Source organism: Populus nigra, chromosome 9 (genome assembly GCF_951802175.1).
Source record: "Populus nigra chromosome 9, ddPopNigr1.1, whole genome shotgun sequence".
Taxonomy (NCBI): domain Eukaryota; kingdom Viridiplantae; phylum Streptophyta; class Magnoliopsida; order Malpighiales; family Salicaceae; genus Populus; species Populus nigra.
In genome coordinates, this window is record NC_084860.1 from 14112445 (window position 1) to 14138289 (window position 25845).

Below are 25845 nucleotides of genomic sequence, written 5' to 3' on the forward strand. Positions count from 1 at the left end.
TACCTTACAATCTGTGGCTTTTTTACTTTCAACTAATTCTTGAACTTCTATTACTCCGCTGCATCGTTTTAAAATTGCAGAAAAAGAAAAACTAGACTTAACTTAGGCTATGAATCAGACAAGACATTGAACAAGATTGATCTTGTTGGATTTTAATGACCCGATCAAACCTGAACAAGTTAATACGGAGAATTTTTTTAAAAATAAAGAACGAAATGATAGTGTTTTGATTGACTCGATAACCCATACACTCTTCTAGGTCAGTCCTGAACCCGAAATAACAGCTACAGTGTTGCACGATTAACACCATTTTGAAGTACATTTTGTATCATGATCTGGATTTTTAAAAAATGAGAATGTTGTAGTTTGAATTTTAATATTTGAGGGCTGGAAAATGTAACTCATGGCACATAAAGATTGGATAACGTTGATGTAATTGTATACACCTCTTGGATATATATTCATCCAAGAGCTTATTCCAAGCAGGCTGATACAACCATAATCCAACTATGGTTGTAGATGCCCATTTTCAACTTGTGGAAGTTCATCTAGGTCTAGCAATCAAACTGTTTACTTTCTTTCACAAAAGAATATATTCCAACCGCAGTCTAGCAGGAGGCACAGGAAATTGCCAAGAACCACAGGTGATTACGGGGGGGAGTAAGAAAAACAGGCTTGTATAAACATCAGCATCGAGCAAAACTTACATTTTACTCGGTAAGCTTGCAAGACAGTCACATAATTAAATAATGGATTTTCTCAATTGGAAACAATCATGGAGTGATGCAGGAGCACTCAGCTCTGCATTGAAATGTAAGTTAAAATGTGCCAAATGTCTATCAGCTCTAAATCATCATAGTAGAGATACCGCTGATGGTATATTGAACCTTTCTATATGAATAAAGATGTGAAGAGCTAATTATCATTACACAAAACCCTGGATGAGCAGCTTCGATCCCCAATCCCCGAGCTGATGACTCGAAGTTGCTTCGCTCTGACAGCATGGTATAAAAACACTGTCTCGGCGATGATATAGTATATACACACAGGAACCTTTATCAGAAAAAGTGACAGAAACTGAGTTGCATTCCCTGAAATACGTTCAAAATTTCAAGAACAACATGTTAAACTGAGTTACTTACCCTGAAAGGTTCAAGATTTCAAGAACAACAAATGTACGTGAGATGAGCATAAAGGATTCTGAATTCTGTTCATATTTAGATTTAGGTCCCATTGAAAAGCACTTTTACAAAAATTTGAATTTTTTTTCAAATTAATATTTTTTTTATGTTTGTAGATCATTTTGATATGTTAAAGTCAAAAATAAATTTTAAAAAATAAAAAAAATATTATTTCGATATATTTTAAAACAAAAAATACTTTAAAAAACAACCGCTACCATGATATCAAACAGGCTCTGAACCTGAAAACTTATAGGGGAAAATCAATGAAATCAATGTGGCTAGAAAACTGTTTAATGTCAACTTGGCACCAGCAATTTGACACATCACACTGGAAGATTTCCTTCTTTTTTTCTCTCTCTTTCTTTTTTTTTTTAAAAAAAAAAAACCTTAATCCCTCATTCTGAGAACCAATTGCAGTAATCTCACATCTGTTAGAAAATTAATCAAGTGCAATTTGACTTAAGAAGGTAACTGTCAACATTCTCTCTCTCCAACCTGTGTTTCACCAAACATATTCTAATACCTTTATGTTTGCATCAAAATAATCTACTGCAGCCACATTATAATTTTATGACATCTAATTTTTACTCCAACAGTTTGTTCAGTTGCCTCCAAGTCATGTTAGAAAATTAAATTTAAAAGAGATCGAGACAGGGAAAAATACTAACAGCAAAGAAGGTCGTACCCTCGCAAGAGCATGTAAATCATGTTGCATCAGAATATCATGAATATTCAGAAGGCTTCAGAGATTCGAAGACTCCCAGCTAGCATAAACAGCTCCAATGAGCTTCTCATGCAAGGTGGTCCCAGAGCAAGCAACTATGCCCCGATCAAGACCTTCTAAGTACAAACCCCTTGAGAAGTCCAGGGGGTGGCCTCCAGCATCAGTTACCACACCACCAGCCTCTTCTACAATGATAACCCCAGCAGCATGATCCCATATCTTCTCTTTGTACCCTGACTGAGCAAATTTCATAAAGATCTCAGCATCACCTCGAGCTATGGCTGCATATTTCACCATGCTATGGACACGCAAGGGCTGTTTTCTGTCATCAAGAGTGTGAAAGGAATATATGAGGACCAAAACAGAACAGGACCCTGCTAATTGTGAAACCCACCCACATGGATGTAAATGTATCCAAGGAAGTAGGCGGGCTCTTGCTCTAAAAACTTAGCAATGAACTAAAAAGGAAAAGCAACTGAAAATCAAATAAATTACTTGAAAGGAGAAACAAGGAGAGCAGATGCATTCTTTCCACTAATAAAAGCTTCAGCATGATATGACATAAATCATGCTTGATTGTACGCATAAAGCATTTGTTTTGGCAATTCAAAACAATACAAGGTAACTTAACTATAATTGCTACTTTGAGGCAGTTAAATTCTGTTTGTCCTTTAAAATCTTAAAACCAGGAATGTAGACAACTTAGAAGACCGAGTTTTTTCCACAACCTTGCTAAAAAATTTAAGACATTCATCAGGTTCACAGTCATTGTTACCAAACTACGATATGAACATTGAAACATTAGGCTATAGAAGTTATTGTAAGATATAGTCAACCTCTTGTCTACCCCTTGTGCTAATGCTTTCAGTGAGAAATCCTTCTTCTAAAATTCATCAAGGAACTAAAAGAAAGAAACTTTACTACCATGCCTCTCCGATTGAGCATCAAAGAAGAAATAAGTCATTTAAAACTCTAGGCCTTAAAAACTTTCATTTTTCATTTCTTAGTCAGTCGAAGTTAGCATCTGCCAAGCAATCATTTCAACCATGCAGTGGGAAGAATAGTTTAAACTCTAAACATGTAGGGAAAAGTAAAGGAAATACAACACACTTAAGCCCCATGCTGTGAGCAACTCCAGCAGTGAAGGAATGGTTTGTGTTGGCTTTCTCCACTGGTTCACAGAAGGTTGCCAGCGCTGGGTCATCAATTGCAGAAACTTGAACTCTTTGTGCAGAATTTGACCAAGTATGTTTCTTATTTCCATGTATTAACGGCTGCATCCATGCCTCACCACTGCCTCTCTGTGCATACAGCACGCATCCTTTTTCCCATGTATCAGAAGTATCAGACATTTTTGGCATGCTCTGATAGGACTGATGATGATGATGATGATTTAGCCATTCTTTCTTCCGAGGGTAATTAGGGCACCCGAGCACTCCAATCACAACTTTTCCCTCCTCTATCAATGCAAGAGCCACAGCATATTGGTCCCCACGCACAAATCCTAATGTTCCATCGACAGGATCAAGTACCCAATGTCTTCCATTGCGTCCCCCAGTTGAGTTGCATCGGCTTATGGCCTCAAGAATTTGTGAGGTTCCGAGAGCTTCCTTGGGACTCTGAAGACCATATTTTGGTGCTTCAGCTAAGCATTCATTCACAGTGTTCACAACAGCTGTCAGCAAACCTACTGAATCAGACTTTGAGAGAGTTTGAGCATCTTCTTCAGCAACTATTGACACCTTTTGATTGCTAAAAGATTCCGACAGCATCAAGCTAACTGTTGCTTGAACACTCCAATCTGCTCAAGCAGTGGCACCAAGAGAATTAGTCAATTAGTATATGGTGAAATATACAAAAAGAAAACAAAATGACTTGGGAAAGATAACACTTTGGAGATTAGAACTTTTGGCATGAATAAGCCTACAAGTGCTTATGTACGCCAAATTATCAAGTCAACAAGCCCCACAAATAAATTGTTGAATTATCAACACCAAAGGAATATTAAAAGAGCAATTGTATTTGGTACACATTGCCAAATAAACAGTCTCTCTCTCTCTGTTTTTTTTTCCTTATTTGGTTAAAGAAACAGGTTTCAAGCATTTAGCCCACTGCTTGAAAACATAAACAATTAACCAATTCCACATAGCATCCTAAGACGTTCTAATTCTTAAAAGCACCGAATATGGACGTCGTATTATTAGTAACCACGCCATTAATTAACCCTGAGCTTGTTCACCAGGAGTACAAAACATTCTTAGTTTTGAAACGGGTAACACCAGAACTTTAAACAAGTTGATATTTCCACCGCAAAATTAAAGCACACACACAAACACCAAATAATTAATTGCATTTCACATGAAAATATCATAGTAGGAATATTTCCAATCACTAAAATTTCAATAATTCCAATGTTAAATCCCTCTCTCTCTCAACAACCAAAACAAACAATTACCAACACCACATTACAAATGCAGATCACCCATTAAGCCAAAAACCTCATTCAAAGCACATCCATAAAAAACTTAAAAAAAAAAACAAACGAAAAATAAAAAGTTGAATTACCTGCAACAGTAACAAGAGAATCATCATCTTTAGACTTAACAAGGTCATTACTAATCGAAGAAACCAAGCCCTCTTGAACTCGCTGGCAAAGAGAACAAGCCATGTGAACAACTCGAACAGCCACATCCAATTCCTTAGCGTAATTGTTCTCTCCCATGTTTTTTTATTTATCTCGTTAACCAATGTTACGAGATGCAGAGTTCAGATTTCTAACAGCCCACCTCAGAATTTGTCCTAAAATTCATCAAAAAAAAAAAAGAAGAAATCACGTTCTTAACGCGAGATATTTGAAAGCCACATACTTTTGTTTGCTTTTTGATGAATTTTAGTTGCGGTCATTTGGTTGTTGCGTACTTCGGGGTTTGCTTTTCCAGCTTTTTTACGAAGAAGCGGAAACTATGTGGGTTCGAGACTTGTCAGTGTAGAAACGGCTCGAGCGGGATCCATACTTCTGAAAAGTAATATTCCTCTTCCTGAAAAGAGAAAAACAAGATTTCTTTTTTCGCACGTATGGAGTTTCGGAAAAATATCCTACCCTAATTCCTATCGGATTTTCATCGCTTCTATCTTCATTTTTTTATTATTATTATTTTTTTTTTTTGGGGGGGGGGGGGGGTAAGTTGAAAAAAACTTCAAACAAGTTGAGGTCATTATCGGAAAAGAGATTTAGTTGAGTTTGGGTTAATTATTCATGATTTATTCAAACACAAATCCCTTATATATATAAAAAAATAAGACCTTTTTATGTCTAAATTAATAAAGCATGGAGGAAGAAAATATACATATTATTAACTAAAAAATAATATACATACGGTTGAAAGTATTTGTGATATAAGGGGGCTTTTGTTTACCTAGAAATGGTTTTTTGAAAATTAATTTTTTAATTTTTTCTGTGTTTATTTGCCATTAAAAAAATTAATCAACAGAAAATATTTTCCAGTTAAAGAAAAATCTGGCTTGATTTTCAGGAAAGTGTTTTCCTTTTATTTTAGGCTGAAAATATTTTTTAAAATTTATGAAAAAATTAAAAATATCATATTATTTACTGATTATATCAAATTTGATTCTTAAATTTATAAAAATTATATGTGTATTGTAAAATGGCATAAACTATATTATTAAATAAACATGGATAATACTTTAAAAGCTAATATCATAGCTTATTCCATGTGTTATTTTTAGAAGATGTAATTTGTAGCTTTTCATCTCTATAATCCTTTGAAATCCAATACAACTACATTAACAAACAATTTTGTTGTGTAACTATTTTGTTTAATGATTTAATAGCCTCCTGGATTTTCTTCCCTTTTTTTCAAAAAAATTAATCCAAGCCGTTGCAATAGCATTATTGCAACAAGAAATAAACTAGTTTCTATCTAATTTTACATATATTTTTATTAGTGAATGTAAATTTATTAATGGAATAATATTATATATTTTTATTAGTGCAAACTTCTTTTGTATTTTTTATTTGAGTGAGAATTATTATTTGAGAAATTCAAATAAATCAAATGATTGTTGATATACTTTACCTATCTTGGTCTTTGAATGATGTAAGTAGAGTTATTTTTCTTCTTCGTGATTTTGGGGAAACAAACCTCTTAGTCCTAAACTTTTACTACTAGATCACCTACTATGTAATTTCAATACAGCTACATTGACAAATAATATTGTTGTGTAACTATATTTTTTTATGCTCAAGAGTTTTCTTCTAATAAAACTTTGAGTATTTTAGCAATCAAATCAAATAATATTTTTCAAAAATAAATTTTCTATACATGGTATAGAGTTTTCATATTTTGAGTTTTTTTTTTTTGTATTTTAAGGAAATTCTTTTTTTCTTTTAAACTTGTTAAAGTTTCATGTATTATACCAATAATGATGATAATGATCAATATGATATATTAATCTCGTGTATTTTATATTCTAATTTACTCCATTTAATGTCAAATAAATTCAAGTAATCTATATATTATACAAAGTACGTATGTTAGATTCATGTATTTTTTATGATTAGTCATTAATCATAGATAATTGTAGTTTTAACAATAAATCATATATATTAAGTACAATCCTATAGATACAGGATGGCTCTTTATGATAATGATCATGTCCTAGAAAATAATATTTGTCCCCCATAACTCTCTTAGTAATCAAGAAATCATAAATAATAATTACTTAATCAATCAAATTTAAACCAACAATCAAAATTCTCAAAACTCATAAAATCATAAATCACAATTAAGTGAGTATACGTGGCAGCCATCAAAAGATTAAGACGTAATTAAATTGTAAAATTAAGTGACGAACTTGTTTTTCATTTATTTTATTCCATGTACATAATTAAATTGCCCAGATGTCCCGCAACAATTATGATTATGATTATCTATTTTCATCATTCTAATTTTTGCATCTGTTAAAACTTCTTAATTGTTATGTGAAGACATAATAGTTATAACGTCTTCAAATTTAAAATTATTAAGAATCTTTATTTATTCTATTAATTATCGGTAATTATTATTATTTTTTTAAAGAGGAAAAATATTATTTTTCAATTCGTAAAATCGCAAACGGTTGTTACTTATTGTGTTATAAAAATGTATCGTTATTGTTTCATAATTTAAATAATTTCACAATAACTATGAGAATTGTAAATGATCAAGTAGAATTTCAACAAGAAAAATATTTTTTTCATCTTAAAAAAATTCCATTTATTTCGTTAAAAATCACAATTAAGAGTTAATAAATATTTGCACTTAATATATTTTAAATCTTATCTTATTTTACCATAAATATAAAAAAAATCTTCAAATAATCATAAATGACGAAGCAATTTCGGCACCATTTCTTACAAATTCCGGATCTCCTTATAGTTTGCTGTTTAGACAAAATAATATTAGTTGTCGTGTGAAAGCTATATATATATATATGAAGACAAGGAAAGCTGGTTAATCTTGACAGCTGAGTACATGCTCCATTTTCCAGATTGTAAGAAAAGTCCAATTTGAACTAATTTACAAGCATTTATTGCCATGACCCATCTTTTCTGAGTCTCCCATCTACCCCTCCTACCAATCAATTATCACATTAGATGGCTTTAGCTCACACAAGGTTCATGTTAGTAAATTTAGTAATTGATTAGACATTTCTCTGCGTTCCGTTACGAGTAAAATCAAATTTTTTATTCAATGTTAAAAAAAATTTAAATATTATTAATGTGTTTTTTTTTATAAAAAATATATGTGAAGTTAAACTTGAAATGGCATAGTTGATTTTGCAAACCCGAACTACTAATAAAAATATATTTAGTTAAAAAAATCAATTTAATTTCAAGATGACAACATATTAGATCTACTTAGATTTACTCAGATCGACTCGGATTAACTTGAATCAACTCAAGTTAATCTGTTAAATCTCTAACCTAGGTCATGAGACCCTAATAATCCTACAGTAAGAGTCAACTTGGGTTAACCTGTCAAATCTTAGTTATGAGACCAGGATAATCGCAAAGAAAAAAAATTAAAAGAAATTATAAAGCTTAGTTCTTAATAAACTCAATCTTGAAGGATGAAATTGACAAAAAAAATTAATTATAAAAAGAAACGAAAAAACCACCTAAGTTAATCCGAGTTAGCCGACTAAACTTGTGACCTAATTCATGAGTTTTGGATAACTTCATAAAAAACAAACCAAAATAAATTATAAAGATAATTATCAATCAACTCAATATTAAATGATAAAATTAAAACAAAAAATAACTAAGGTAATTGAGTTAACATATGACCTAGGTCATGAGACTATATAACCCAATAAAAAAAAATTACAAAGCACAACTCACTATCAACCCATTATTAAAGGATTAAATTAAAAAGAAATCAATTAAAAAAATATTATGAGTCAACTCAAATTAACTTGTTAAACCTAGAATGCCAAAATAACTCTATAGAAAAAAATAAAAAAATTATTAAGTCAAATTTTTAATTAATAAAATGTTGAAGGATGAAATTGAAAAAAAAAATTAAATTAAAAAAAAACTAAAAAAAACTCGAGTCAACTTAGCTAACTCGCGAAACTCGTGACTCGAGTTATGAAACATGATAACGCTATAGAAATAAAATATAACAAATATAAATCTAAATTCTCAATCAAACTAAAATTAAAGAATGGAATTGAGAAAAAAATCAATTAAAAAAAAAACAAAAAATTGAACCAAGTCATAAAAAAATAAAACTAAACTGTTAAAAATATTTCACTACTAATTATTATAATGAAATGTCAAGACCTTTTATATGTTAATGAATGATATGCATGTCTATGAGAAAATTTAATTTATGATTCTAATAAAAAAAAGTTTTTGTGTTTAGCTTGTTATACTGAATCTATATTCTAATAAAAATACATTAATTTTTTTAATATCAGTACAGTAACTAAATTACTACATCATCAACTCATTAAATTAAATTAAACTAGTAACCAAAGTCCACATCAGAGTTTCCTTTTCTTTTCTCCCTCTTATCATATGGGCACCCACCTGAAACCTACTAATCCATTCAAATCAACAGCCTACAAATTAATTTTGCGGTTAGACAACGACAAACTCATCTCAATTTTGCCTTTCTGTATTTCAGAAGCAATTTTAAAAAAATTTAAATTTTTTTTATTAATTTTAACTTAATATATTTTTGATATTTTCAAATCATTTTAATATTTTGATGTCAAAAATAATTTTTTAAAAATAAAAAAAAATATATCATTAACATGCATTTTAACACAAAAAATTATTTGAAAAACAATCATAACTATACTGTCAAATAAGCTCGACCTAGAAACCCTGGCTTATATTGTATACTTGACAACAACTAACACCATCATCATGAATGGCTGAGGCAGGTTTTGTTAGATAAATAGTTTAGGATAAAAATAAATAAGGAATTGGTTTAGAAATATGAAAATATTATTTTTAAAATGTTTATTTTTCTTATAAAAAATAATATTTTCAAGATATAGCTAAACCTTCTAAATCTAAAAAAAAAAAATGAGAAAATAAGACAAAAAAAAAAGAAAAATATGTTTTCATTGTTTGCAGTTTTATGTGTAGCAACAGATTTTAATAAACTTAAAAATATTGTAATGAAATATTATGTTTTTTAATATTATAACTATAAATAAAACTATATGACTATTAATAAAATAATATTTTAAATTAAACTGAATAGTTGTTATTTAATTTTATCTTAACAGTCATGAATATCAAAATTAATTATAAAAATTAAAAAAAATATTCAAAAATAAATTAATCTCATTAAAATATTAAGTTCCAAGTTTTTAAGTGCAAGTGACATTTTTTGATAAAAATATTCACATAATAGTATTAAAAAACTCACTATGAGAGTCTTTTCATCATAACTTTCACTTAATTTACTACACAATAAAAATCCATTCTTATAAACACTTAAAATTTATTTTTTTCAAAATAAAATAGAAATTATTTATTTATTTATTTATAAACTACATCAACCGATCCCCTCACGATTAGATGAAACATATACATCGAAGTGCTTCGTCGGTTTCCTTGCCACATGTCAGTTATCTAACGATCAGTATCATATATACCTAACAGTTGCCATGTATGCGTATAAAAACCATGACAAGCACACTTGCCATTAGCACACTGCAAAACACACACGAATAACCTCAAAAATCTCTTAAATATTTCATTGCAATGGTTTGTTTCTGTTTCTTGGTGGACCAAACAAGGAAGGTTAGAAGATTCAAGCCGGTAGCCGGGTCATGTTCAAGGTGCGGTCGTGGTGCAAGCGTGGCTGATATGAGAACTTCAACAAGATTTTGTCATGTTCCATTTTACTGGGATTCTTGGAGAGCTATTATTTGTACCTTCTGTGGAGCTATTCTCAAATCTTACAGATGAATTTTCGAGCTATACATATATATATATATATATATATATATATATATATATTGATAAAAGTTTTGGAGCTATGTACGCACATAAATCTATGATCACTTGACTTTATTGGCTCTCTCTTTCTCCACCTTCTTCTGTTTTTTACTCCATGTTATGTATGAATCTTCGTATAATAATATGCCTTCTGAGGGATTGACTTTGGTTTAAGGGTATGTTATTCTCTCATTTCTGGGTAACGGATGGAGGATACTCTGCCACTTTGGTGCTGCAGCTAATTAATATTACTCCTGTATGTTTAATTTCTTCTGCTGGAAAACAATACCAGGTCTAGGAATGCTTGGGGAAGCAGCTAGCTAGTTCATAAGTCAGCGACTGAATTGTACAGTTCATCAAGTATTAGAACACGTAGAGAGAAACCATGTAAATGAATATATACTCTAACTATCATAATTAAGGATATTGACATCATGAATCATGCAAATAGTTTTAAATTCTTGCCAGCTTAATTTCTATCTTCTCTGGAGTGTTTTTCCGAATTTGAACAGGTCTTGCTTGACACAGACCCTTTTCATTGTGCTCGAGTGAAATCATTGTCGCGGCTTAATATTTTGAGGCGTAGGTAACTAAACAAGAGAGAAGTGCATGTGTTTTCATCTAATGGAAACAGCAATTTCATTAGACTAAGCTCAAAGCACATTGCTTGGATGTGTTTTCGTTAGTCTGAAATTGAGATTTGCGTTAATTTCCAGGCACAAGTGCGTGCATGTTATCCTGATACCTAAAATTGATTAAAACCACACATTGGATGTCAAAGTTTTGAGCACAAATAATTTTTTTTTTTTCAAATGTTCACATAGAAATGTCATGATACCGACTATTTGAACTAATTATTTGAATGAAGGGGAAAGGGGAAAAGGGAAAGCTTGCAATGCCAATAATCCAAGCTTTTAATGCTCAGTAGTCAGTATAAAAAGTCCAGATCAAGAGCACTGCCTAAGATTTTTAATAAAAACGTCCCTGTAACCTAGGCGATGTGGAGCTTGCCCTCCAAGCTAATGGGCCCTTGAAAAGCAGCGAAAGAGACTGCAAGAAAATTCAGAAGAAGAAAAAAAAGGAAAAAAAACACTGTTGATGTTTATCTTGCTGTCGAAGGAATCATTAATTTCTGCATAGATGAGAATATTATGCTTAAAATATCCGATTTTGTAGAAAGGTTATTTTTCGATTAATGATAATTATTTACATATCCAGAACATGACAGGTGCAAATAATTGATTGGATTGACAGGATGCATCACCGGTAAAAAAAAAATAATTAAATCCCAAATGTTAAGACTTAAATTCTAATGGAATTTCATCTCCATTCAATATCTTAAAATAATATTTTTTATTTTAAAAAAATTATTTTTAATATGATCTAAAAAATAATTCGAAGTAAGAAAAAAATATAAAATAATTAATTTTTCTAAAAATATTTTTAAAATGTAAAAATAAATGAAATAAAGATGCTGGAGCTATAATTGTGATTGTGATTTTTTATTTTATTTTTTGGTTGATTGTGAGCGTGATTGAATTTAAAGTTTTCTCCGAATATGTTAAAAATACATTTATTAGCTAAGACTAGTCAAAGCCCAAACACGTTGAACATTAAAATCCTTAGTTTTGACTTTTGACAGGAGCGCTATCACGCCACGCTGATTGGCACAAACGTGTGCTTCCGGATTTTTACACCGTGTTGAACTTTAAGTTATTCCCTCTCTATATTTTTTCCCCATGACGGTTGGTAAAAATTAGTTGGGCTTCCACGCGCTTTAAAAAAAAAAACTAGCTATTTCATCCCTGCATTGTTGCGGGTTTATATTTTTTAAAAAAAATATATAAAATTATAAATTAATTTTTAAAAAATTCAAAGTATAAATCAAAAGGTTCATGCAAGTATTTAATTAAATAAAACAATAATTATTATATAAATAAATAAATAACATTAACAATAATAAAAAAATAACTAAAAAAATAAAAAGATTGATGTACGTCAAGATATTTGATATCACAATATAAGTCATATGTTTAATGAATTTATCTATAAAAATCAATTTGTAACATGAATTGACATACACATAAAATTTATCAAATAAATTTAAAAGAAAAAATTATATGCAAGGCTGCACATATTAAAAATATTGTAAAAAATAATTTTGTATTTTTAAAAATAAGTTTCATCTAAATAAAATATAAAAATAAATTATAGATGAATCACACAAAAAATTAAACACACTCAATATCATAAAAAAATTGTTGTTTTAAAAAGGCTAAATAAGAAAACAAAATCATAGAGAATGAGTATTAATCAAAACATGCAAAAATTATTTTTAAAAATACATATAAAAAATTAGTAATTTAAAAAATATATATATAATAAAAAAGAAAAAAATTAGGTAATGTGTTGTGGGCTTGGTAAGCTAGACTTGATGTTTGGCTCTCAAAGAAAAGGCTCGCGGGTAAGCCTTTATTCTATTTTTTAAGTAAATGGGGCGGACGATATAAGAGGTGTTATCTATAATTGTCCAGAATTTAGCTATTTGTGGTGATTAGAAAAAAACAAGGCTCTTGTTTTTTCAACTCAAAAATCTATTTTGAACCTAAAACACCATAATCAATTCAAAATAATAATAAAAAAATCTTCCAGGGTTCAAATATGTTTTTTATGTGTTTTCAAGGTAAGACAACACTTCATCTTAACTTTCCTCATCATATGAAATCATTTGATACAAAAATCGATCATTTTAATGTTCAAAATCGTCGTCAATGATAATTTTCTCTCTCTAAAAAGAATTCAGCGACCACCTCCCTCTTCTCCACTAAAAAAGAACTAAAAAAAAAGAGAGAAAAATAAAGTATGATACCAAAATATAATATTTAAAAATTATAGGGACCAATTACATAATAATTTAAAAAGATGGGGACCTAAAATGAATTTTTCAAACAAATTGAAGAGTCGTCACCCATGTTACCCATGTTTTTCACTTAAGCCCTCTTTCTATCAATTCAACCCTCATCTCCAAAAAAAATTTGCAATTGAAATATAATTTGGACTTAAAAGATATCAATTGCATAAAAAAAAAATTTGAAGATCAAATTGAATATTTTTAAAAATCTCACTATTAAAATCCATAGTGAAAGTGAGAGAATGAATAAAATAGCTATGGTAAAAAAAATCAAACATTTTATAGTTTCTTATAATGTCTTAAAATTTAATTTTTATATGATGCTTTAATAATAAAAATAGATATAAGTGAGAAAAACATAGAAGAAATGTTTTTTTTTCAAATTATCTGTTCTGATTTTTTTATGACAAAACAGTTTTTTTCATAAGTGATTTTTTTATTAGAAGCATTCTATTTTAAATATATATAAAAAACTTATCATAATATGAAAATCAATTTTCAATAAAAAAAAAAACACATTGGAGATCCTAATACTATTTGAGCAAATCACCTCTCTAAATCCATCAAATTTGTAGTGTCTATTTATAAGATCCAATATTTAATTAATATAGCTAACTCTTTAATTAATATAGCTAATTCTTTAATTCATAATATAGCTAATTCTTCTATTAATTGATAAATGATGGTAAGAGTTTTTTTAAATCGAATATATAAATAAAATTACTATTGTGGACAACCTGAAAAAAAAAAGCTAGAAAACTTAATCGACAGCCTCTAAAATAGAAAAGATGAGATACTACTTGAAAGGTTAATAATCACCCCTACAAGTATATAGAATCACTTTTTATGTTGTAAAACATGTTGGTGCATTATGTGGAGTTTACGAGTAAACACAAATTTCTTGATGATTTTTATCTTTAAACAAAACTTTAAATAGCATAAAATTTATAATTTTCTGAATGAGTAATATTAAATATTAAGAAAATATGTAGGAATTATACATATATTCCACTTTAAAAACATTGATCCGATGGTTTATTCCCTTTCTTATTATTATATACTTTTTTTTAATATTTAGCGTTTCTCAATTGACATTTTCATGGCTATTAAGTTTAGTAAAGCCATTTTCTACGTTTTCACCGTAAGAAAATCATCTATCAATATTTTAAAGAGATATTTTTTTAAAAAAAAGGAAAAATAAAAATCTATATGTTTTAGACTGATTAGAAGATGTGTTGGGGTTCTAAATTGTGTTAATAAAGTTCCTATAATGTTTTTTTTTTGTGAAAATAAATTGGAATTTATATTTTTTTATTCAAATACCTCAAAACCTTATTTTTTAGTGGCAAGAGGTCCCTAAAATTTGTTGTAGTGGACAACACCTTATTTATTATTGACTTTAATTTTTTTCAAAAGATTAGAAATCTTGAGCACGAGCTAGTCTTCCAAGCCTATGCGTGCATGAATTTTTTATATAGACCAGGCATGCAGACCTAGCAGTCTAGGCCTAGAAGTGCCTAGCCTCTAGCCCTCCTCTTTTTTTAAATTTTTTTAATATTTCAAAATGAAATTCAATTTAAATAAATAATTACAATCATGTTTCAAAAATAATTCAATTATTTCATTTTTAAAAATAAAATTAGATATTTTTATAGTTATTTTTGCATAAAAATAATGTAGATATTTTTTTTGAAAACTAGTTTATAAATCATGATAAGTTTGCTTTTGATAAAAAAAAAGACATTTGTTTTTATCAAAACAGAAATTAAATAAATAAATAACAAAAAGGGAGTTTTCGCTAAAAAAATACATTTTTTTCTAAAATTTAAAACATATTAATTCTTATGATGTTTTTTTTTAATTGGTTTGAATTTTTATTCAAACAACCATACCATTGTTAAAAAAAATAACAACTTTGTTAAATTAAAATAAATAAATAAAGAGGATTTTAACTTAACAAAAAAACACATTTTTTTATTTTAAGATTTAAATCATTAAAGTTCGGTGAAGTATTTTTTAGTGGCTAAAAAATAAATATAAAAAACCACCAACCTAACAAGAAGGAAAAGAAAAGGAAATCCTTACATAATAAATAAACTATAAAAATTATTTTATTAAAAGTCGACCCCAAGCTTAAAGGTTTGGAGCAAGGTTGTTATTTCTATTTTGTTTTGTCTGAAATGATCGAAATATTCCATACTAATTTAAAAAACAGAATAATTTTCATCTCATTTTAAATATTGATCCGTTCCGGATTTTTCGGCTAAATTTCAGCCGGAATGTTCCTATTTCATTCCACATGTTCCGTTCCGCTCTTGAAAAGCCATTGAATCAAATTGAACCTTATTCAATTTAATTAATTAAACCACCCAAGTATAAAAAGCTATTTTTCATTATTATTTTCAATAACAATGATATTAATAATAATATTGAAAATTATTATTACTATTTTCATTAACAATGATATTAATTTTTTAAAATTAGATTTATCATTAATATATATGGTTTATATTCATGTTGTTTTTTTTTCATATTTATACTTTGTAGGAATTTGAGTAAGACAAGGAATGCTTTAGATTTCATTAGCCTTGATAACATTGACCTAACTTTATATTTAAAATATTTGTGTTAAAACATTTTACTTTCATAATATTTTGATATTTTGTTTAAGTTGAATTACTTTAAGTTAAAGATCTATTTAATCTTGACTATTTAGAAATATTTTAAATTTTAAAATTATATTTGTTTGGCACTGTGTTTGTATTGCATAATTTATAATTAATTTATCTTGAATTTGAATTATGTTTGTTGAATATATATATAACCCTGAAATGACATGTCAAAATACTCCAAAACTAAAATAGAATCAAAATACTCCAAAATTAAAATATTTTATTCTAATTAAAAAATTAAAATACCTACCAAAACAAAATTGATAACAAAAAAGTTAATAGGTGTTCTTGTCATCGAGCCGGGCTGATTCTTGATTTAGAAGTGGATGCGAATCCAACCCAGTCTCCCTGGTTAGCCGGACAGGGCAGTTTTCTATCTCTTTCCACTTCCAGGTGCGAGTCTTGATTATGAAGACCAATGGCCCAGTCGATGAACCCCAGGTTTAGTAGCTTACACATACATTACATGATATATATACACAATTTCCTCTCGCATGTATAATAGCAAAAGGGAAAATAAAAATAATTTATATTCAATGAAAAATCTCATATCTTGGAAAACAAAAGTTAAAACTTAAGACCCTAGCAATAACAAACATTAATTTGAAAACGATATCCATCTTCCCAATTTTATCATGAAAACTTGACTTTAATTTTCAAGTTAAAACTTGCAAGACCATCTATGCCACTCTACTCCTGTGATAAGAGACCATAGAAATTAACATAAATTGCATTCAATTCATAAGGTTAAATCAATTTTTTTATTTAAAATTCTTTTGAAAGTATTAATTTGAGTTTTCATTATATAAACAACTATAAGAACTTCATTCTTCTACACGTGGAGTGGAGTATAATTTTTAGAGTCGATTTTTTTTAAAAATGATTAACTAAGAAATTTTTAAAATTAATTTTTTATTCACTCACAATTTATTTTAATTATACTAATATTTTATATTAAAGAGTTTTTGTTAAAGAATAAATTCCAATAAAATTCTAACTCCAAAAACAAGTAAACTTTACTTTTGATTTTACATCAAATATATCCATTTACAAACTATGCTTTAAATAAAATTTTCCAACATTATTTTGATGGCACAATAAGTAAATGTCCTTATCAGTCCTAGTGTTATGAATCAGATAATTGTCTTTTCTATTTTATCCTTGGTAATAGTATTTATTGGACTGCATTTGTCCTATATTATTCACAAGTAGTGTAATTGTGAAATATATTTTTATATTATGATAAGCAAATATACTTAACAGTCAGCATTCAAATAATCATGGGAAAATCCTTGATTCTAGGTATCTTTGATTCCCCCCACCCCTAAAATGACAAATTTTGTATGTCAAATCTCATATGGTATTAGGTAAGATCGTTTGAAAGGGAAGTGGGCAAGGGTGAGTTTCATATATGATGAAAATCATAGACATTAATTTGAATTCAATAAGTTTATAAATATGATTGTCGTGTTATCAATAATAAGAGAGAGGAATTATACACTCCAAATTTTAATTTTATTATTTATTTAAAATAACTATATAAAAACATTTTAATAATTTTAAGTTAAAATCAAGATGATTAAAAGATTGAGAAATAAAATATAAAATGCAAAAGATTTTATAAGATCATGTAGATAGTCCAATCTTCCTCGTCAATAAATATTTTTCATCAACCAGTTTTTATAATAAATATTAATATTTTTCATCTATAATTGTGACATCTAGTTATTTTTTTAATACGATACTTATATAATTGTTCTCCATCATTATTAAATACGGTGTTTGTAACTCCAAATTTCTAAAAATAAGTTTATATAATCAAAATAATTAAATATCTCATGTCATCAAGTAAACATATAACAATAATACCACTAAAAACCACACATAATATTTAGTTTTCTAAGCTATAATTTTTATATATATATAATTTACTAACTTGGTATCATAGAGATTTTTAGTTTGATAGAAAATTTGTTTTTGTAAAAGATGTATTCGTGGAAAATCTAAATTTAAAATGAAATTCTTATGAATTAACCGATGATGATCAAATCTAATAACCCATTGTACAATCTCAGAATGGCAAGACGAAGGATCTAATCTCTAACCTCAGCCTAGGAAACTCCGAATCTTACACCAACTTAGTTAAACGTGCGGGACTCAGCTTTTAAACATCTTTATTGAGTGATTTCCGACCTTGTTAGGCCATTTTTACCACAATTTTACAGGGGTGAGAAAAAAACCAAGAAAATTAAAAAAAAATAATTGAAAAAACTGAATCATAAAAAAATTAATTAAATCGATTAAAATTTTAAAAAAATCAGTCAGTTTGGTTTTATAAGTCTAAAACAAAAAAAACCGAACTGAAACCGAAAGAACCCAAAAAACCGAGTCAAACCGAAAAAACCAAGCCGAACTGGTTTGAACCAGTTTTTGTTCTAAAAAACCGAACCGAACCGAAATAAAACCGATCAATTTGAATCAGTTTTAGTTTTTTTTAATTTCAATTTAATTATTATTTTTTTAATAAAAAACAAATAAAACCAAAAATAATCATCCTTACCATTTAATCGTTTTTTTCATGCAACTAACCACGCAAGTAATGCACGTTAGGCTGGATTGGCCCACACACGAAGCCTCTTCATTTATTAATCCTTAAATATCCGTTACATTGAAAGGAAAAAAACATGCCCCTTCTGCATGTTTCTTGAGTGACTGCCTAGAAATCTCCAGCTTGGAGGCATTAATAATTTTCCAGAGAATAAAATTTATCAAGCGACATTTAAAAAATACTAAAAGGTGGAGAGAGAAAGAAGCTTATGGTGGCGGTGGCCATGTGCTTTGGGGCGGCGGTTTATTAAAAAAAAAAGAAAAAAAGAAACAAAATAACGCATACGACTGTTTTGACGTCAAGACGTCCACTATTATGCATGATTCCGTCACTAGCTGTCGTTTCTTCCGTTGGGGAGGTGTTGTTAACGACGTTGAGATAATGACAGTTTTTTTTTGTTTTTAAAAAATAAAGGATATTTTAGAATTAATTTGTATATGGAGTAAGATTAAGTTTTTTAATTAGATAATTTTTAAAGTATATTCTCATATGGACTTTGTGAATTTAAATAAAATTTAATAAATTTATCTAGATATTTATTTGAATATTTAAACCTAAAATAAAAAGAAAAAAGTTTATTTCTTTAATTATAAGATAATCCATCAAAACTAAAACTCATTTTCTTTAATATTTTTAAAAGTAATATCCTAATAATTATTTCAATTAATTATAGATTTTAATAAAAAATTATAATTTTAAGACCTTTATTTTTTTTTACAGATCAATTTTTAATGATAGAAATTATCGGTATAAAATTTGATAGATATTATTTTTTAAAGTATTTTTTATTTTAAAAAAATATTAATTTTTTATAAAAAATTTATTTTAATATTATATCATCATGTTAAAATAATAATAAATTTTTTTTTTTAATTTAAAGTAAAAAAGTAATCAAGATTTAATAAAAAACCGATTTAACGGCAGGGGGCCTAAACCACCTAGAATTTAACGACGTGAAAGTTATTAATTAATTAGTGTATGCCAGGTGTGCCAAACGGTGATAAGACACAGTTATCTGACGCCGCCTAGTCTGTCCCTTCTCAATCTTAAAGCCGCGTAAAGCGGGTCCCAAACATCGTCCCATCAATCATTTCCCTTCTTAAAAAAAATTCAATGTTAATCGATTGGTTATTTTTTAAACTATTTTTTATCTAAAAACAAATATCAAAGCTTTTAAACATATTTTAAAGATTTTTTTTAATAATTTTGGAATATTAATATATTTTTTAAAAAAAAATATTATTTAAATATATTTTTAATTAAAAAATAATTTTAAAAAGTATAAATATCATATTATCAAATACACACTAAATCATTTCTCTTAAAAATACAAAATTATATATAAATATAATGGTTCTCAAATTGTTTTAGCTTGTAGCCTATTAAATTATTTGTGCTTCACCAATAAAACATTTGGTCTAATAATTTAAAACTCAAAATCGATATCATAAAAGAAAATTAATCTCGATGCAAGAATTAATATCATCAACAGCAAGAAAAAAATTTATGAAGATAGAAGTGTGCATCCTCAAATTCCCCTCCAAGATTAAGGTCACGTTTAGAAATGTGTTTGTGGCTGTGTTCTTAAAAGATTTTAATTTTTTTTACTAAAATTTAATATAATTTGTATTTTTTGAATCGTTTTGATGTGCTGATGTCAAAAATAATTTTTAAAAAATAAAAAACATCATTGACATGTATTTTAGCACGAAAAGTTATTTGAAAAGCATCCGCAACCACACTACCAAACATGCTAGAAATTTAGGATTAGCTTCCACACAAATAATTATTAACTTCACAAATAATTACTTTATGAGCTTCTATTTTTATGTATTTTTTTTAAAAGATATTATTGATTTGAAAAAATATTAAATTAATATTTTTGTAGTGTTTTCTAATGTTTGTTATGTGATAATATTAAGAGTAAAAATAAAAATCTGAAAAAAATTAATATATTTTAAAATAAAAAACTATTTTAAAAAATAATTAATATAAAAGTTATAAAACATAAATAACCACACAAATAGACCTCATACGTAACCTGGCTATTCCTGTGCATAAATTCCATTCTTTACAAAGACACATTTTATGGTGTGATTATGTTGTCGGCAACTCCATATTTTATTATATAATAAAGAAAAAAATTAAAAAAAATTAATAGAAAATAAAATTTTTATCATTTTTTTTTGGGAATAAGTACGCTTTTCATATATATAACTTTGTTAGTGTAAGCTTTAAATTCTTGTTTTTTTTTTTATTATCAAATCAACAGCAATAATTATCAAAATATATATAATAATAATAACAGTTGAGTTTTTTTGTTGAATGAAGCAAGAAGTTTCCATCCTTTTTCTTCTTCTTGTGGGTCCTCCTTTTTCATTGATAAATGACAGCCTAATCACCAGCTGGAAAGCAAAGGGTTTGTATAAGTAACATTAGCTGCGGTGTGTCTGGGAAGATGAATTGTTTTTTTGAAGTATTTTTTATTTAAAAATATATTTAAATTTTTTGTTTTTTAAAATTTATTTTTATACAAATATATTAAATAAATTAAAAATATATAAAAATTTAATTTAAAATAAAAATAAAAAATTGTTTTTTTTTTTTATAAAAATCCAGTTAAAACACCTCCCAAACGCCTCCTGAAAATCTCGATGCTTGATGGGTTTTCATGGCTACACTCATTCAATGTCTACTGGCCTTTGATCATTAACTCCAACCCAATCCCCCCCCCCCCGAGCTTCTCTACTTTTCTTCTTTTCTTTCTTTCTTCTTGAGGTAAGAGTGTATATTTCAGCAAAAGCTTTTGTCTTTGCTAATCTTCAGATTGGTTGCTAGGAGCTTGAGGGTTTGGGATACTGCAAATGGTGAGGATGAAAGGAGAGAGGTGGTTACCTGTAGTTGTTGCTTTCGTTTTATTTGAGCTTATTGGTCATAATATATCATTTGCTGCATTCACTCCTCCTGATAACTACTTGATTGCTTGTGGTTCTTCACAAAGTGTCACCTTTCAAGGTAAAACTTATGTTCCTGATTCAGGGCATTATTCTCCCACTGTAAAAAGTGGGGCTTCTGTTGTTGCTAAGTCCAATTCTAGTTTCCCATCTCCAATTTATCAATCTGCTCGAATTTTCTCCGGCATATCATCTTACAAATTTGATATTAAGCAAGAAGGCAGGCATTGGATCCGCCTTTATTTTTACCCTTTTCCAAACTCAGGCCATAACTTGATGTCTTCGTTGATTACAGTAGCCACAGATGATTTTGTACTCCTGAACAATTTTACATTCAAGAACTATAATGGTTCTTATATGTTTAAGGAGTATGCAGTCAACGTGACTTCTGATACTTTGACCCTTTACTTCATTCATTCAAACAATTCTGTCACATTTGTTAATGCAATCGAAGTTGTTTCTGTTCCTGATGGAGTACTTCCGGACCAGGCGTTAGCTATAAATCCGTCTTCTCCTGTTAGTGGTCTTTCTGAACTTGCCTTCGAAACTGTTTTCCGGTTAAACACGGGAGGTCCGTTGATCACTGCTGAAAATGATACTCTTGGGAGGATTTGGGAGAATGATGCCAAATATCTCCATGTGAACAGCTCTGCATTGAATGTTTCAGTTAACCCTGCATCCATAAGATATCCACCTACTCTCACTACTAAAATAGCACCAAATTGGGTTTATGCCTCCGCCGAAGTAATGGGAGATGCAAAAGTAGCCAACATGAACTTCAACATCACTTGGGTGTTCTCTGTCAACCAAAACTTCAGCTATTTTGTGCGGGCACATTTCTGTGATATCGTGAGCAAGGCTCTGAACAATCTTGTATTTAATCTGTACATAAATGATGATATTGCCGTTGAGAGTCTTGACCTCTCAACCTTTACTGGTGGCTTGAATGTACCCTATTACAGAGACTTTGTCTCCAACGCATCAGTAGATTCAGATACTTTCACTGTAAGTATTGGTCCGGATACAACATCGGATATGATAAATGCAATTATGAATGGGCTGGAGATTTTCAAAATCAGCAATGAAGTTAAAAGCTTGGATGGGCTTTCTTCTGTTGAGAGCGTCCTTCCTCAATCACCCTCGAAGAAAAGGAAGATTGGAATTATTATTGGTTCAATTGTTGGAGCCCTGGGTGCATTTGGTTTGATTGGTCTCTGTTACTGTTGCTTGGCAGCCCGCAGGTCAAAGACTACTACTCACCAGGCACATCCATGGCTGCCATTGCCATTATATGGAAACTCTCAGACCATGACCAAGATGTCCACAACTTCTCAAAAGAGTGGAACAGCAAGCTGCATCTCGTTGGCTTCCTCTAATCTTGGTCGGCTCTTCACATTCCAAGAAATCCTTAATGCAACGAACAAGTTTGATGAGAGCCTGCTTCTTGGGATTGGCGGCTTTGGCAGGGTGTACAAAGGAACCCTTGAAGATGGAACTAAAGTTGCTGTCAAAAGAGGAAATCCCAGATCTGAACAAGGTCTTGCTGAATTCCGAACAGAGATTGAAATGTTATCAAAGCTTCGCCACCGTCATCTTGTCTCTCTTATTGGCTATTGTGATGAGCGGTCTGAAATGATTCTTGTCTACGAATTCATGGCTAATGGACCACTCAGGAGCCATCTATATGGCACCGATCTACCGCCTCTATCATGGAAGCAACGACTTGAAATATGCATTGGGGCTGGCAGGGGCCTGCATTATCTCCACACAGGTGCTGCTCAAAGCATTATTCACCGAGATGTTAAGACAACGAACATTCTTTTGGATGAGAGTTTCGTGGCCAAAGTTGCTGATTTTGGCCTCTCAAAAACAGGCCCAGCTCTTGATCAGACGCATGTGAGTACAGCTGTTAAGGGTAGCTTCGGTTACCTTGATCCTGAGTACTTCAGAAGGCAACAACTCACAGAGAAGTCAGATGTGTATTCATTTGGAGTGGTTTTAATGGAAGTTCTCTGCACTAGACCAGCTCTTAACCCTGTTCTCCCGAGGGAACAAGTCAATATAGCAGAGTGGGCAATGACCTGGCAGAAGAAGGGCATGCTGGATCAAATCATGGACTCTAATCTAGCAGGAAAGGTGAATCCAGCGTCTCTCAAAAAATTTGGGGAGACAGCTGAGAAATGCCTTGCAGAGCATGGAGTTGACAGGCCATCGATGGGAGATGTCTTGTGGAATCTTGAGTATGCTCTTCAGCTTGAGGAGACCTCATCTGCCCTCATGGAACCTGAAGATAACAGTACAAACCATATCCCAGGCATTCCATTGACGCCACTCGAACCATTCGATAACAGCACAAGTATAATTGATGGAGGGAATTCTGGAACAGAAGATGATGCCGAAGATGTGGCCACTAGTGCTGTATTTTCTCAGCTAGTAAATCCTCGTGGAAGATGAGAAGCGAAGGCTTTCCATCCATTCTTGGACAAAGGACATTCTGGTGAAGATTCTGGGGAATGTTCCCGGATAAATGTGAAGATATGAACAAAGGTTATCTCTTGTTACGTTATTCAAATTTTTTACCTCAAATTTTCTTCCATAGCTTGTAATATAGTTGAGTGATGCGTGCGAATCAATCCATCAGAAACTGCACGGTACCATAAGGGTTCTATTATTGTCTTGATCTAAAATTCTTCTGGCTTCCAGCTGCCATGCTATTTATTTTTCACACAATTACTGGATATTCAATGTGTTGGGTTTTACTATATATTCACAGATTGATTATAGAAACAAGGCACGGCTCACTTTCTCAGTATTCTGATATACTTGCTATGCTAGCTTGAATTTGTGAGTCTTGTATTTCTGATATGCTACTACGTTACATAGAACAAAACAAATTTCTCTCCAGGTGTAAGACATGATTTGTGGGAGCTCATTCCCAACAATGAGATTCAGCCTCTACTCCAAAGCTTTCATTTTCTAGTTCTTGTGGTCTGGAAAGTACTATATAAATCTTCTTATGTAATAAATTGTGCGTTTTACATAGCAATCGATTTTATCACCAGTGTCTAGCTATTTCAGCAGTTTATCCACTTCCTTACTATGGTCATTATGGAGAACAAACAGGAGCCATGATTGACTGACAGCAACTTAGAGACAAGCCAACTTCTGTTCAGGACAAAAAAAAAGAAAAAAAAAAGAGCTTTGTGAATAACCTCTAGTAAAACAATTGCTGCACAATCACTGAACACTCTTCTGGTTTTCGGATGCTTTTTTTGTAATTAAGAAAAAACTAAGACTTTGGATCGAGCTGGTCTCGAGCGAATATGACTCCAGAAGAAACAGTACCTGGCCATGAATCCTGGACTGTGTGAGTCTAGTCTTGGATGCGAGTTAAAGTGTATTTTTTATTTAGAAATATATTAAAATATTTTTTTAGTTTTTAAAAATTATTTTTACGTTCTGAAAATATAATTTTTTTTATTTTAAATAAAAAAAATTTAAAATATAAGAGAACATAGTTTATAATATATTTTCAAATTAAATAATACTTTAAAAGACGTGGGAAAGCTACTGTAGCTTTCCCACGTCTTTTACTAATATATTAATATATTATTATTATTATTATTATTATTATATAACTGTTTTTTTTAATGATTTTTTTTTTGATTTAGTTTGTTAATGTTAAATTTTTTTTATTTAGTTATTAGATTTTCACGATACAGATCCCGAGTTTGATTGGTTAACTTGATTTAATGTGTTAATCTGGATTTTTTTTAATTTTTTTTTCATTTAGTTTAGTTTGTTAAAATTAATTTTCTTTTTATTTAATTATCATATTTTCATACTTTCATGACACGTATCTTGGATTTGACAGGTTAATTGGTTTGATGGGTTAACCCGATTTGATGGGTAAACCCTTCATTTTTTTTTCTATTTAGTTATCAAACTTTCATGACGCGAATCCTAAATTTTACGAGATAACCTGGTTTAAAGGGTTAACCCAATTAATTAATTTTTTTTCCTTTTCTTCGTTATTTTTTTTCTTGTTGATTTTTTTTCTTTGTTTTTTTAATTAATCTATTTAATTATCATATTTTTATGACACGATCTTATAGTCAAACTCATATCTAATATTCTTGGGTCTGGTGTTGCAGTCAGACTCACTTAAACTTGGGTCATGCAAGTTTAATGTTATTATTAATATTATAAATATTACTTTTAGATCGGGCGTTGCAGCAAAACCTAAAATTCTTGGGTATAATTTTATA

The 25845-nt window shown here is 29.5% G+C and overlaps 3 protein-coding genes across 4 annotated transcripts; 2 read left to right on the forward strand and 1 right to left on the reverse strand.

Moving 5' to 3' along the window:
- Nucleotides 1–739: 739 nt before the first annotated feature.
- Nucleotides 740–5012, reverse strand: LOC133702963 (PAP-specific phosphatase HAL2-like). 2 transcript variants are annotated; one of them, XM_062127335.1, is made up of 4 exons: nucleotides 4474–5012; nucleotides 3019–3709; nucleotides 1853–2230; nucleotides 740–1091 (listed from the first exon to the last, which is right to left on the reverse strand). In XM_062127335.1, exons 1-3 carry the CDS (start codon nucleotides 4628–4630, stop codon nucleotides 1927–1929), a joined length of 1152 nt encoding a protein of 383 aa, XP_061983319.1. In that variant the 5' UTR covers nucleotides 4631–5012; the 3' UTR covers nucleotides 740–1091; nucleotides 1853–1926. The 2 variants fall into 2 exon arrangements, with proteins under 2 accessions (XP_061983319.1, XP_061983318.1); XM_062127334.1 differs by having other exon boundaries at nucleotides 1870–2230; nucleotides 4474–5011.
- Nucleotides 5013–10115: 5103 nt separating this feature from the next.
- On the forward strand, nucleotides 10116–10606 carry LOC133702572 (uncharacterized). Its single transcript, XM_062126879.1, has one exon. It carries the CDS (start codon nucleotides 10196–10198, stop codon nucleotides 10400–10402), a length of 207 nt encoding a protein of 68 aa, XP_061982863.1. The 5' UTR covers nucleotides 10116–10195; the 3' UTR covers nucleotides 10403–10606.
- Nucleotides 10607–21393: 10787 nt separating this feature from the next.
- On the forward strand, nucleotides 21394–24367 carry LOC133703728 (receptor-like protein kinase THESEUS 1). Its single transcript, XM_062128353.1, has one exon. The coding sequence runs from the start codon at nucleotides 21488–21490 to the stop codon at nucleotides 24029–24031; it is 2544 nt and encodes an 847-aa protein (XP_061984337.1). The 5' UTR covers nucleotides 21394–21487; the 3' UTR covers nucleotides 24032–24367.
- Nucleotides 24368–25845: the final 1478 nt, after the last annotated feature.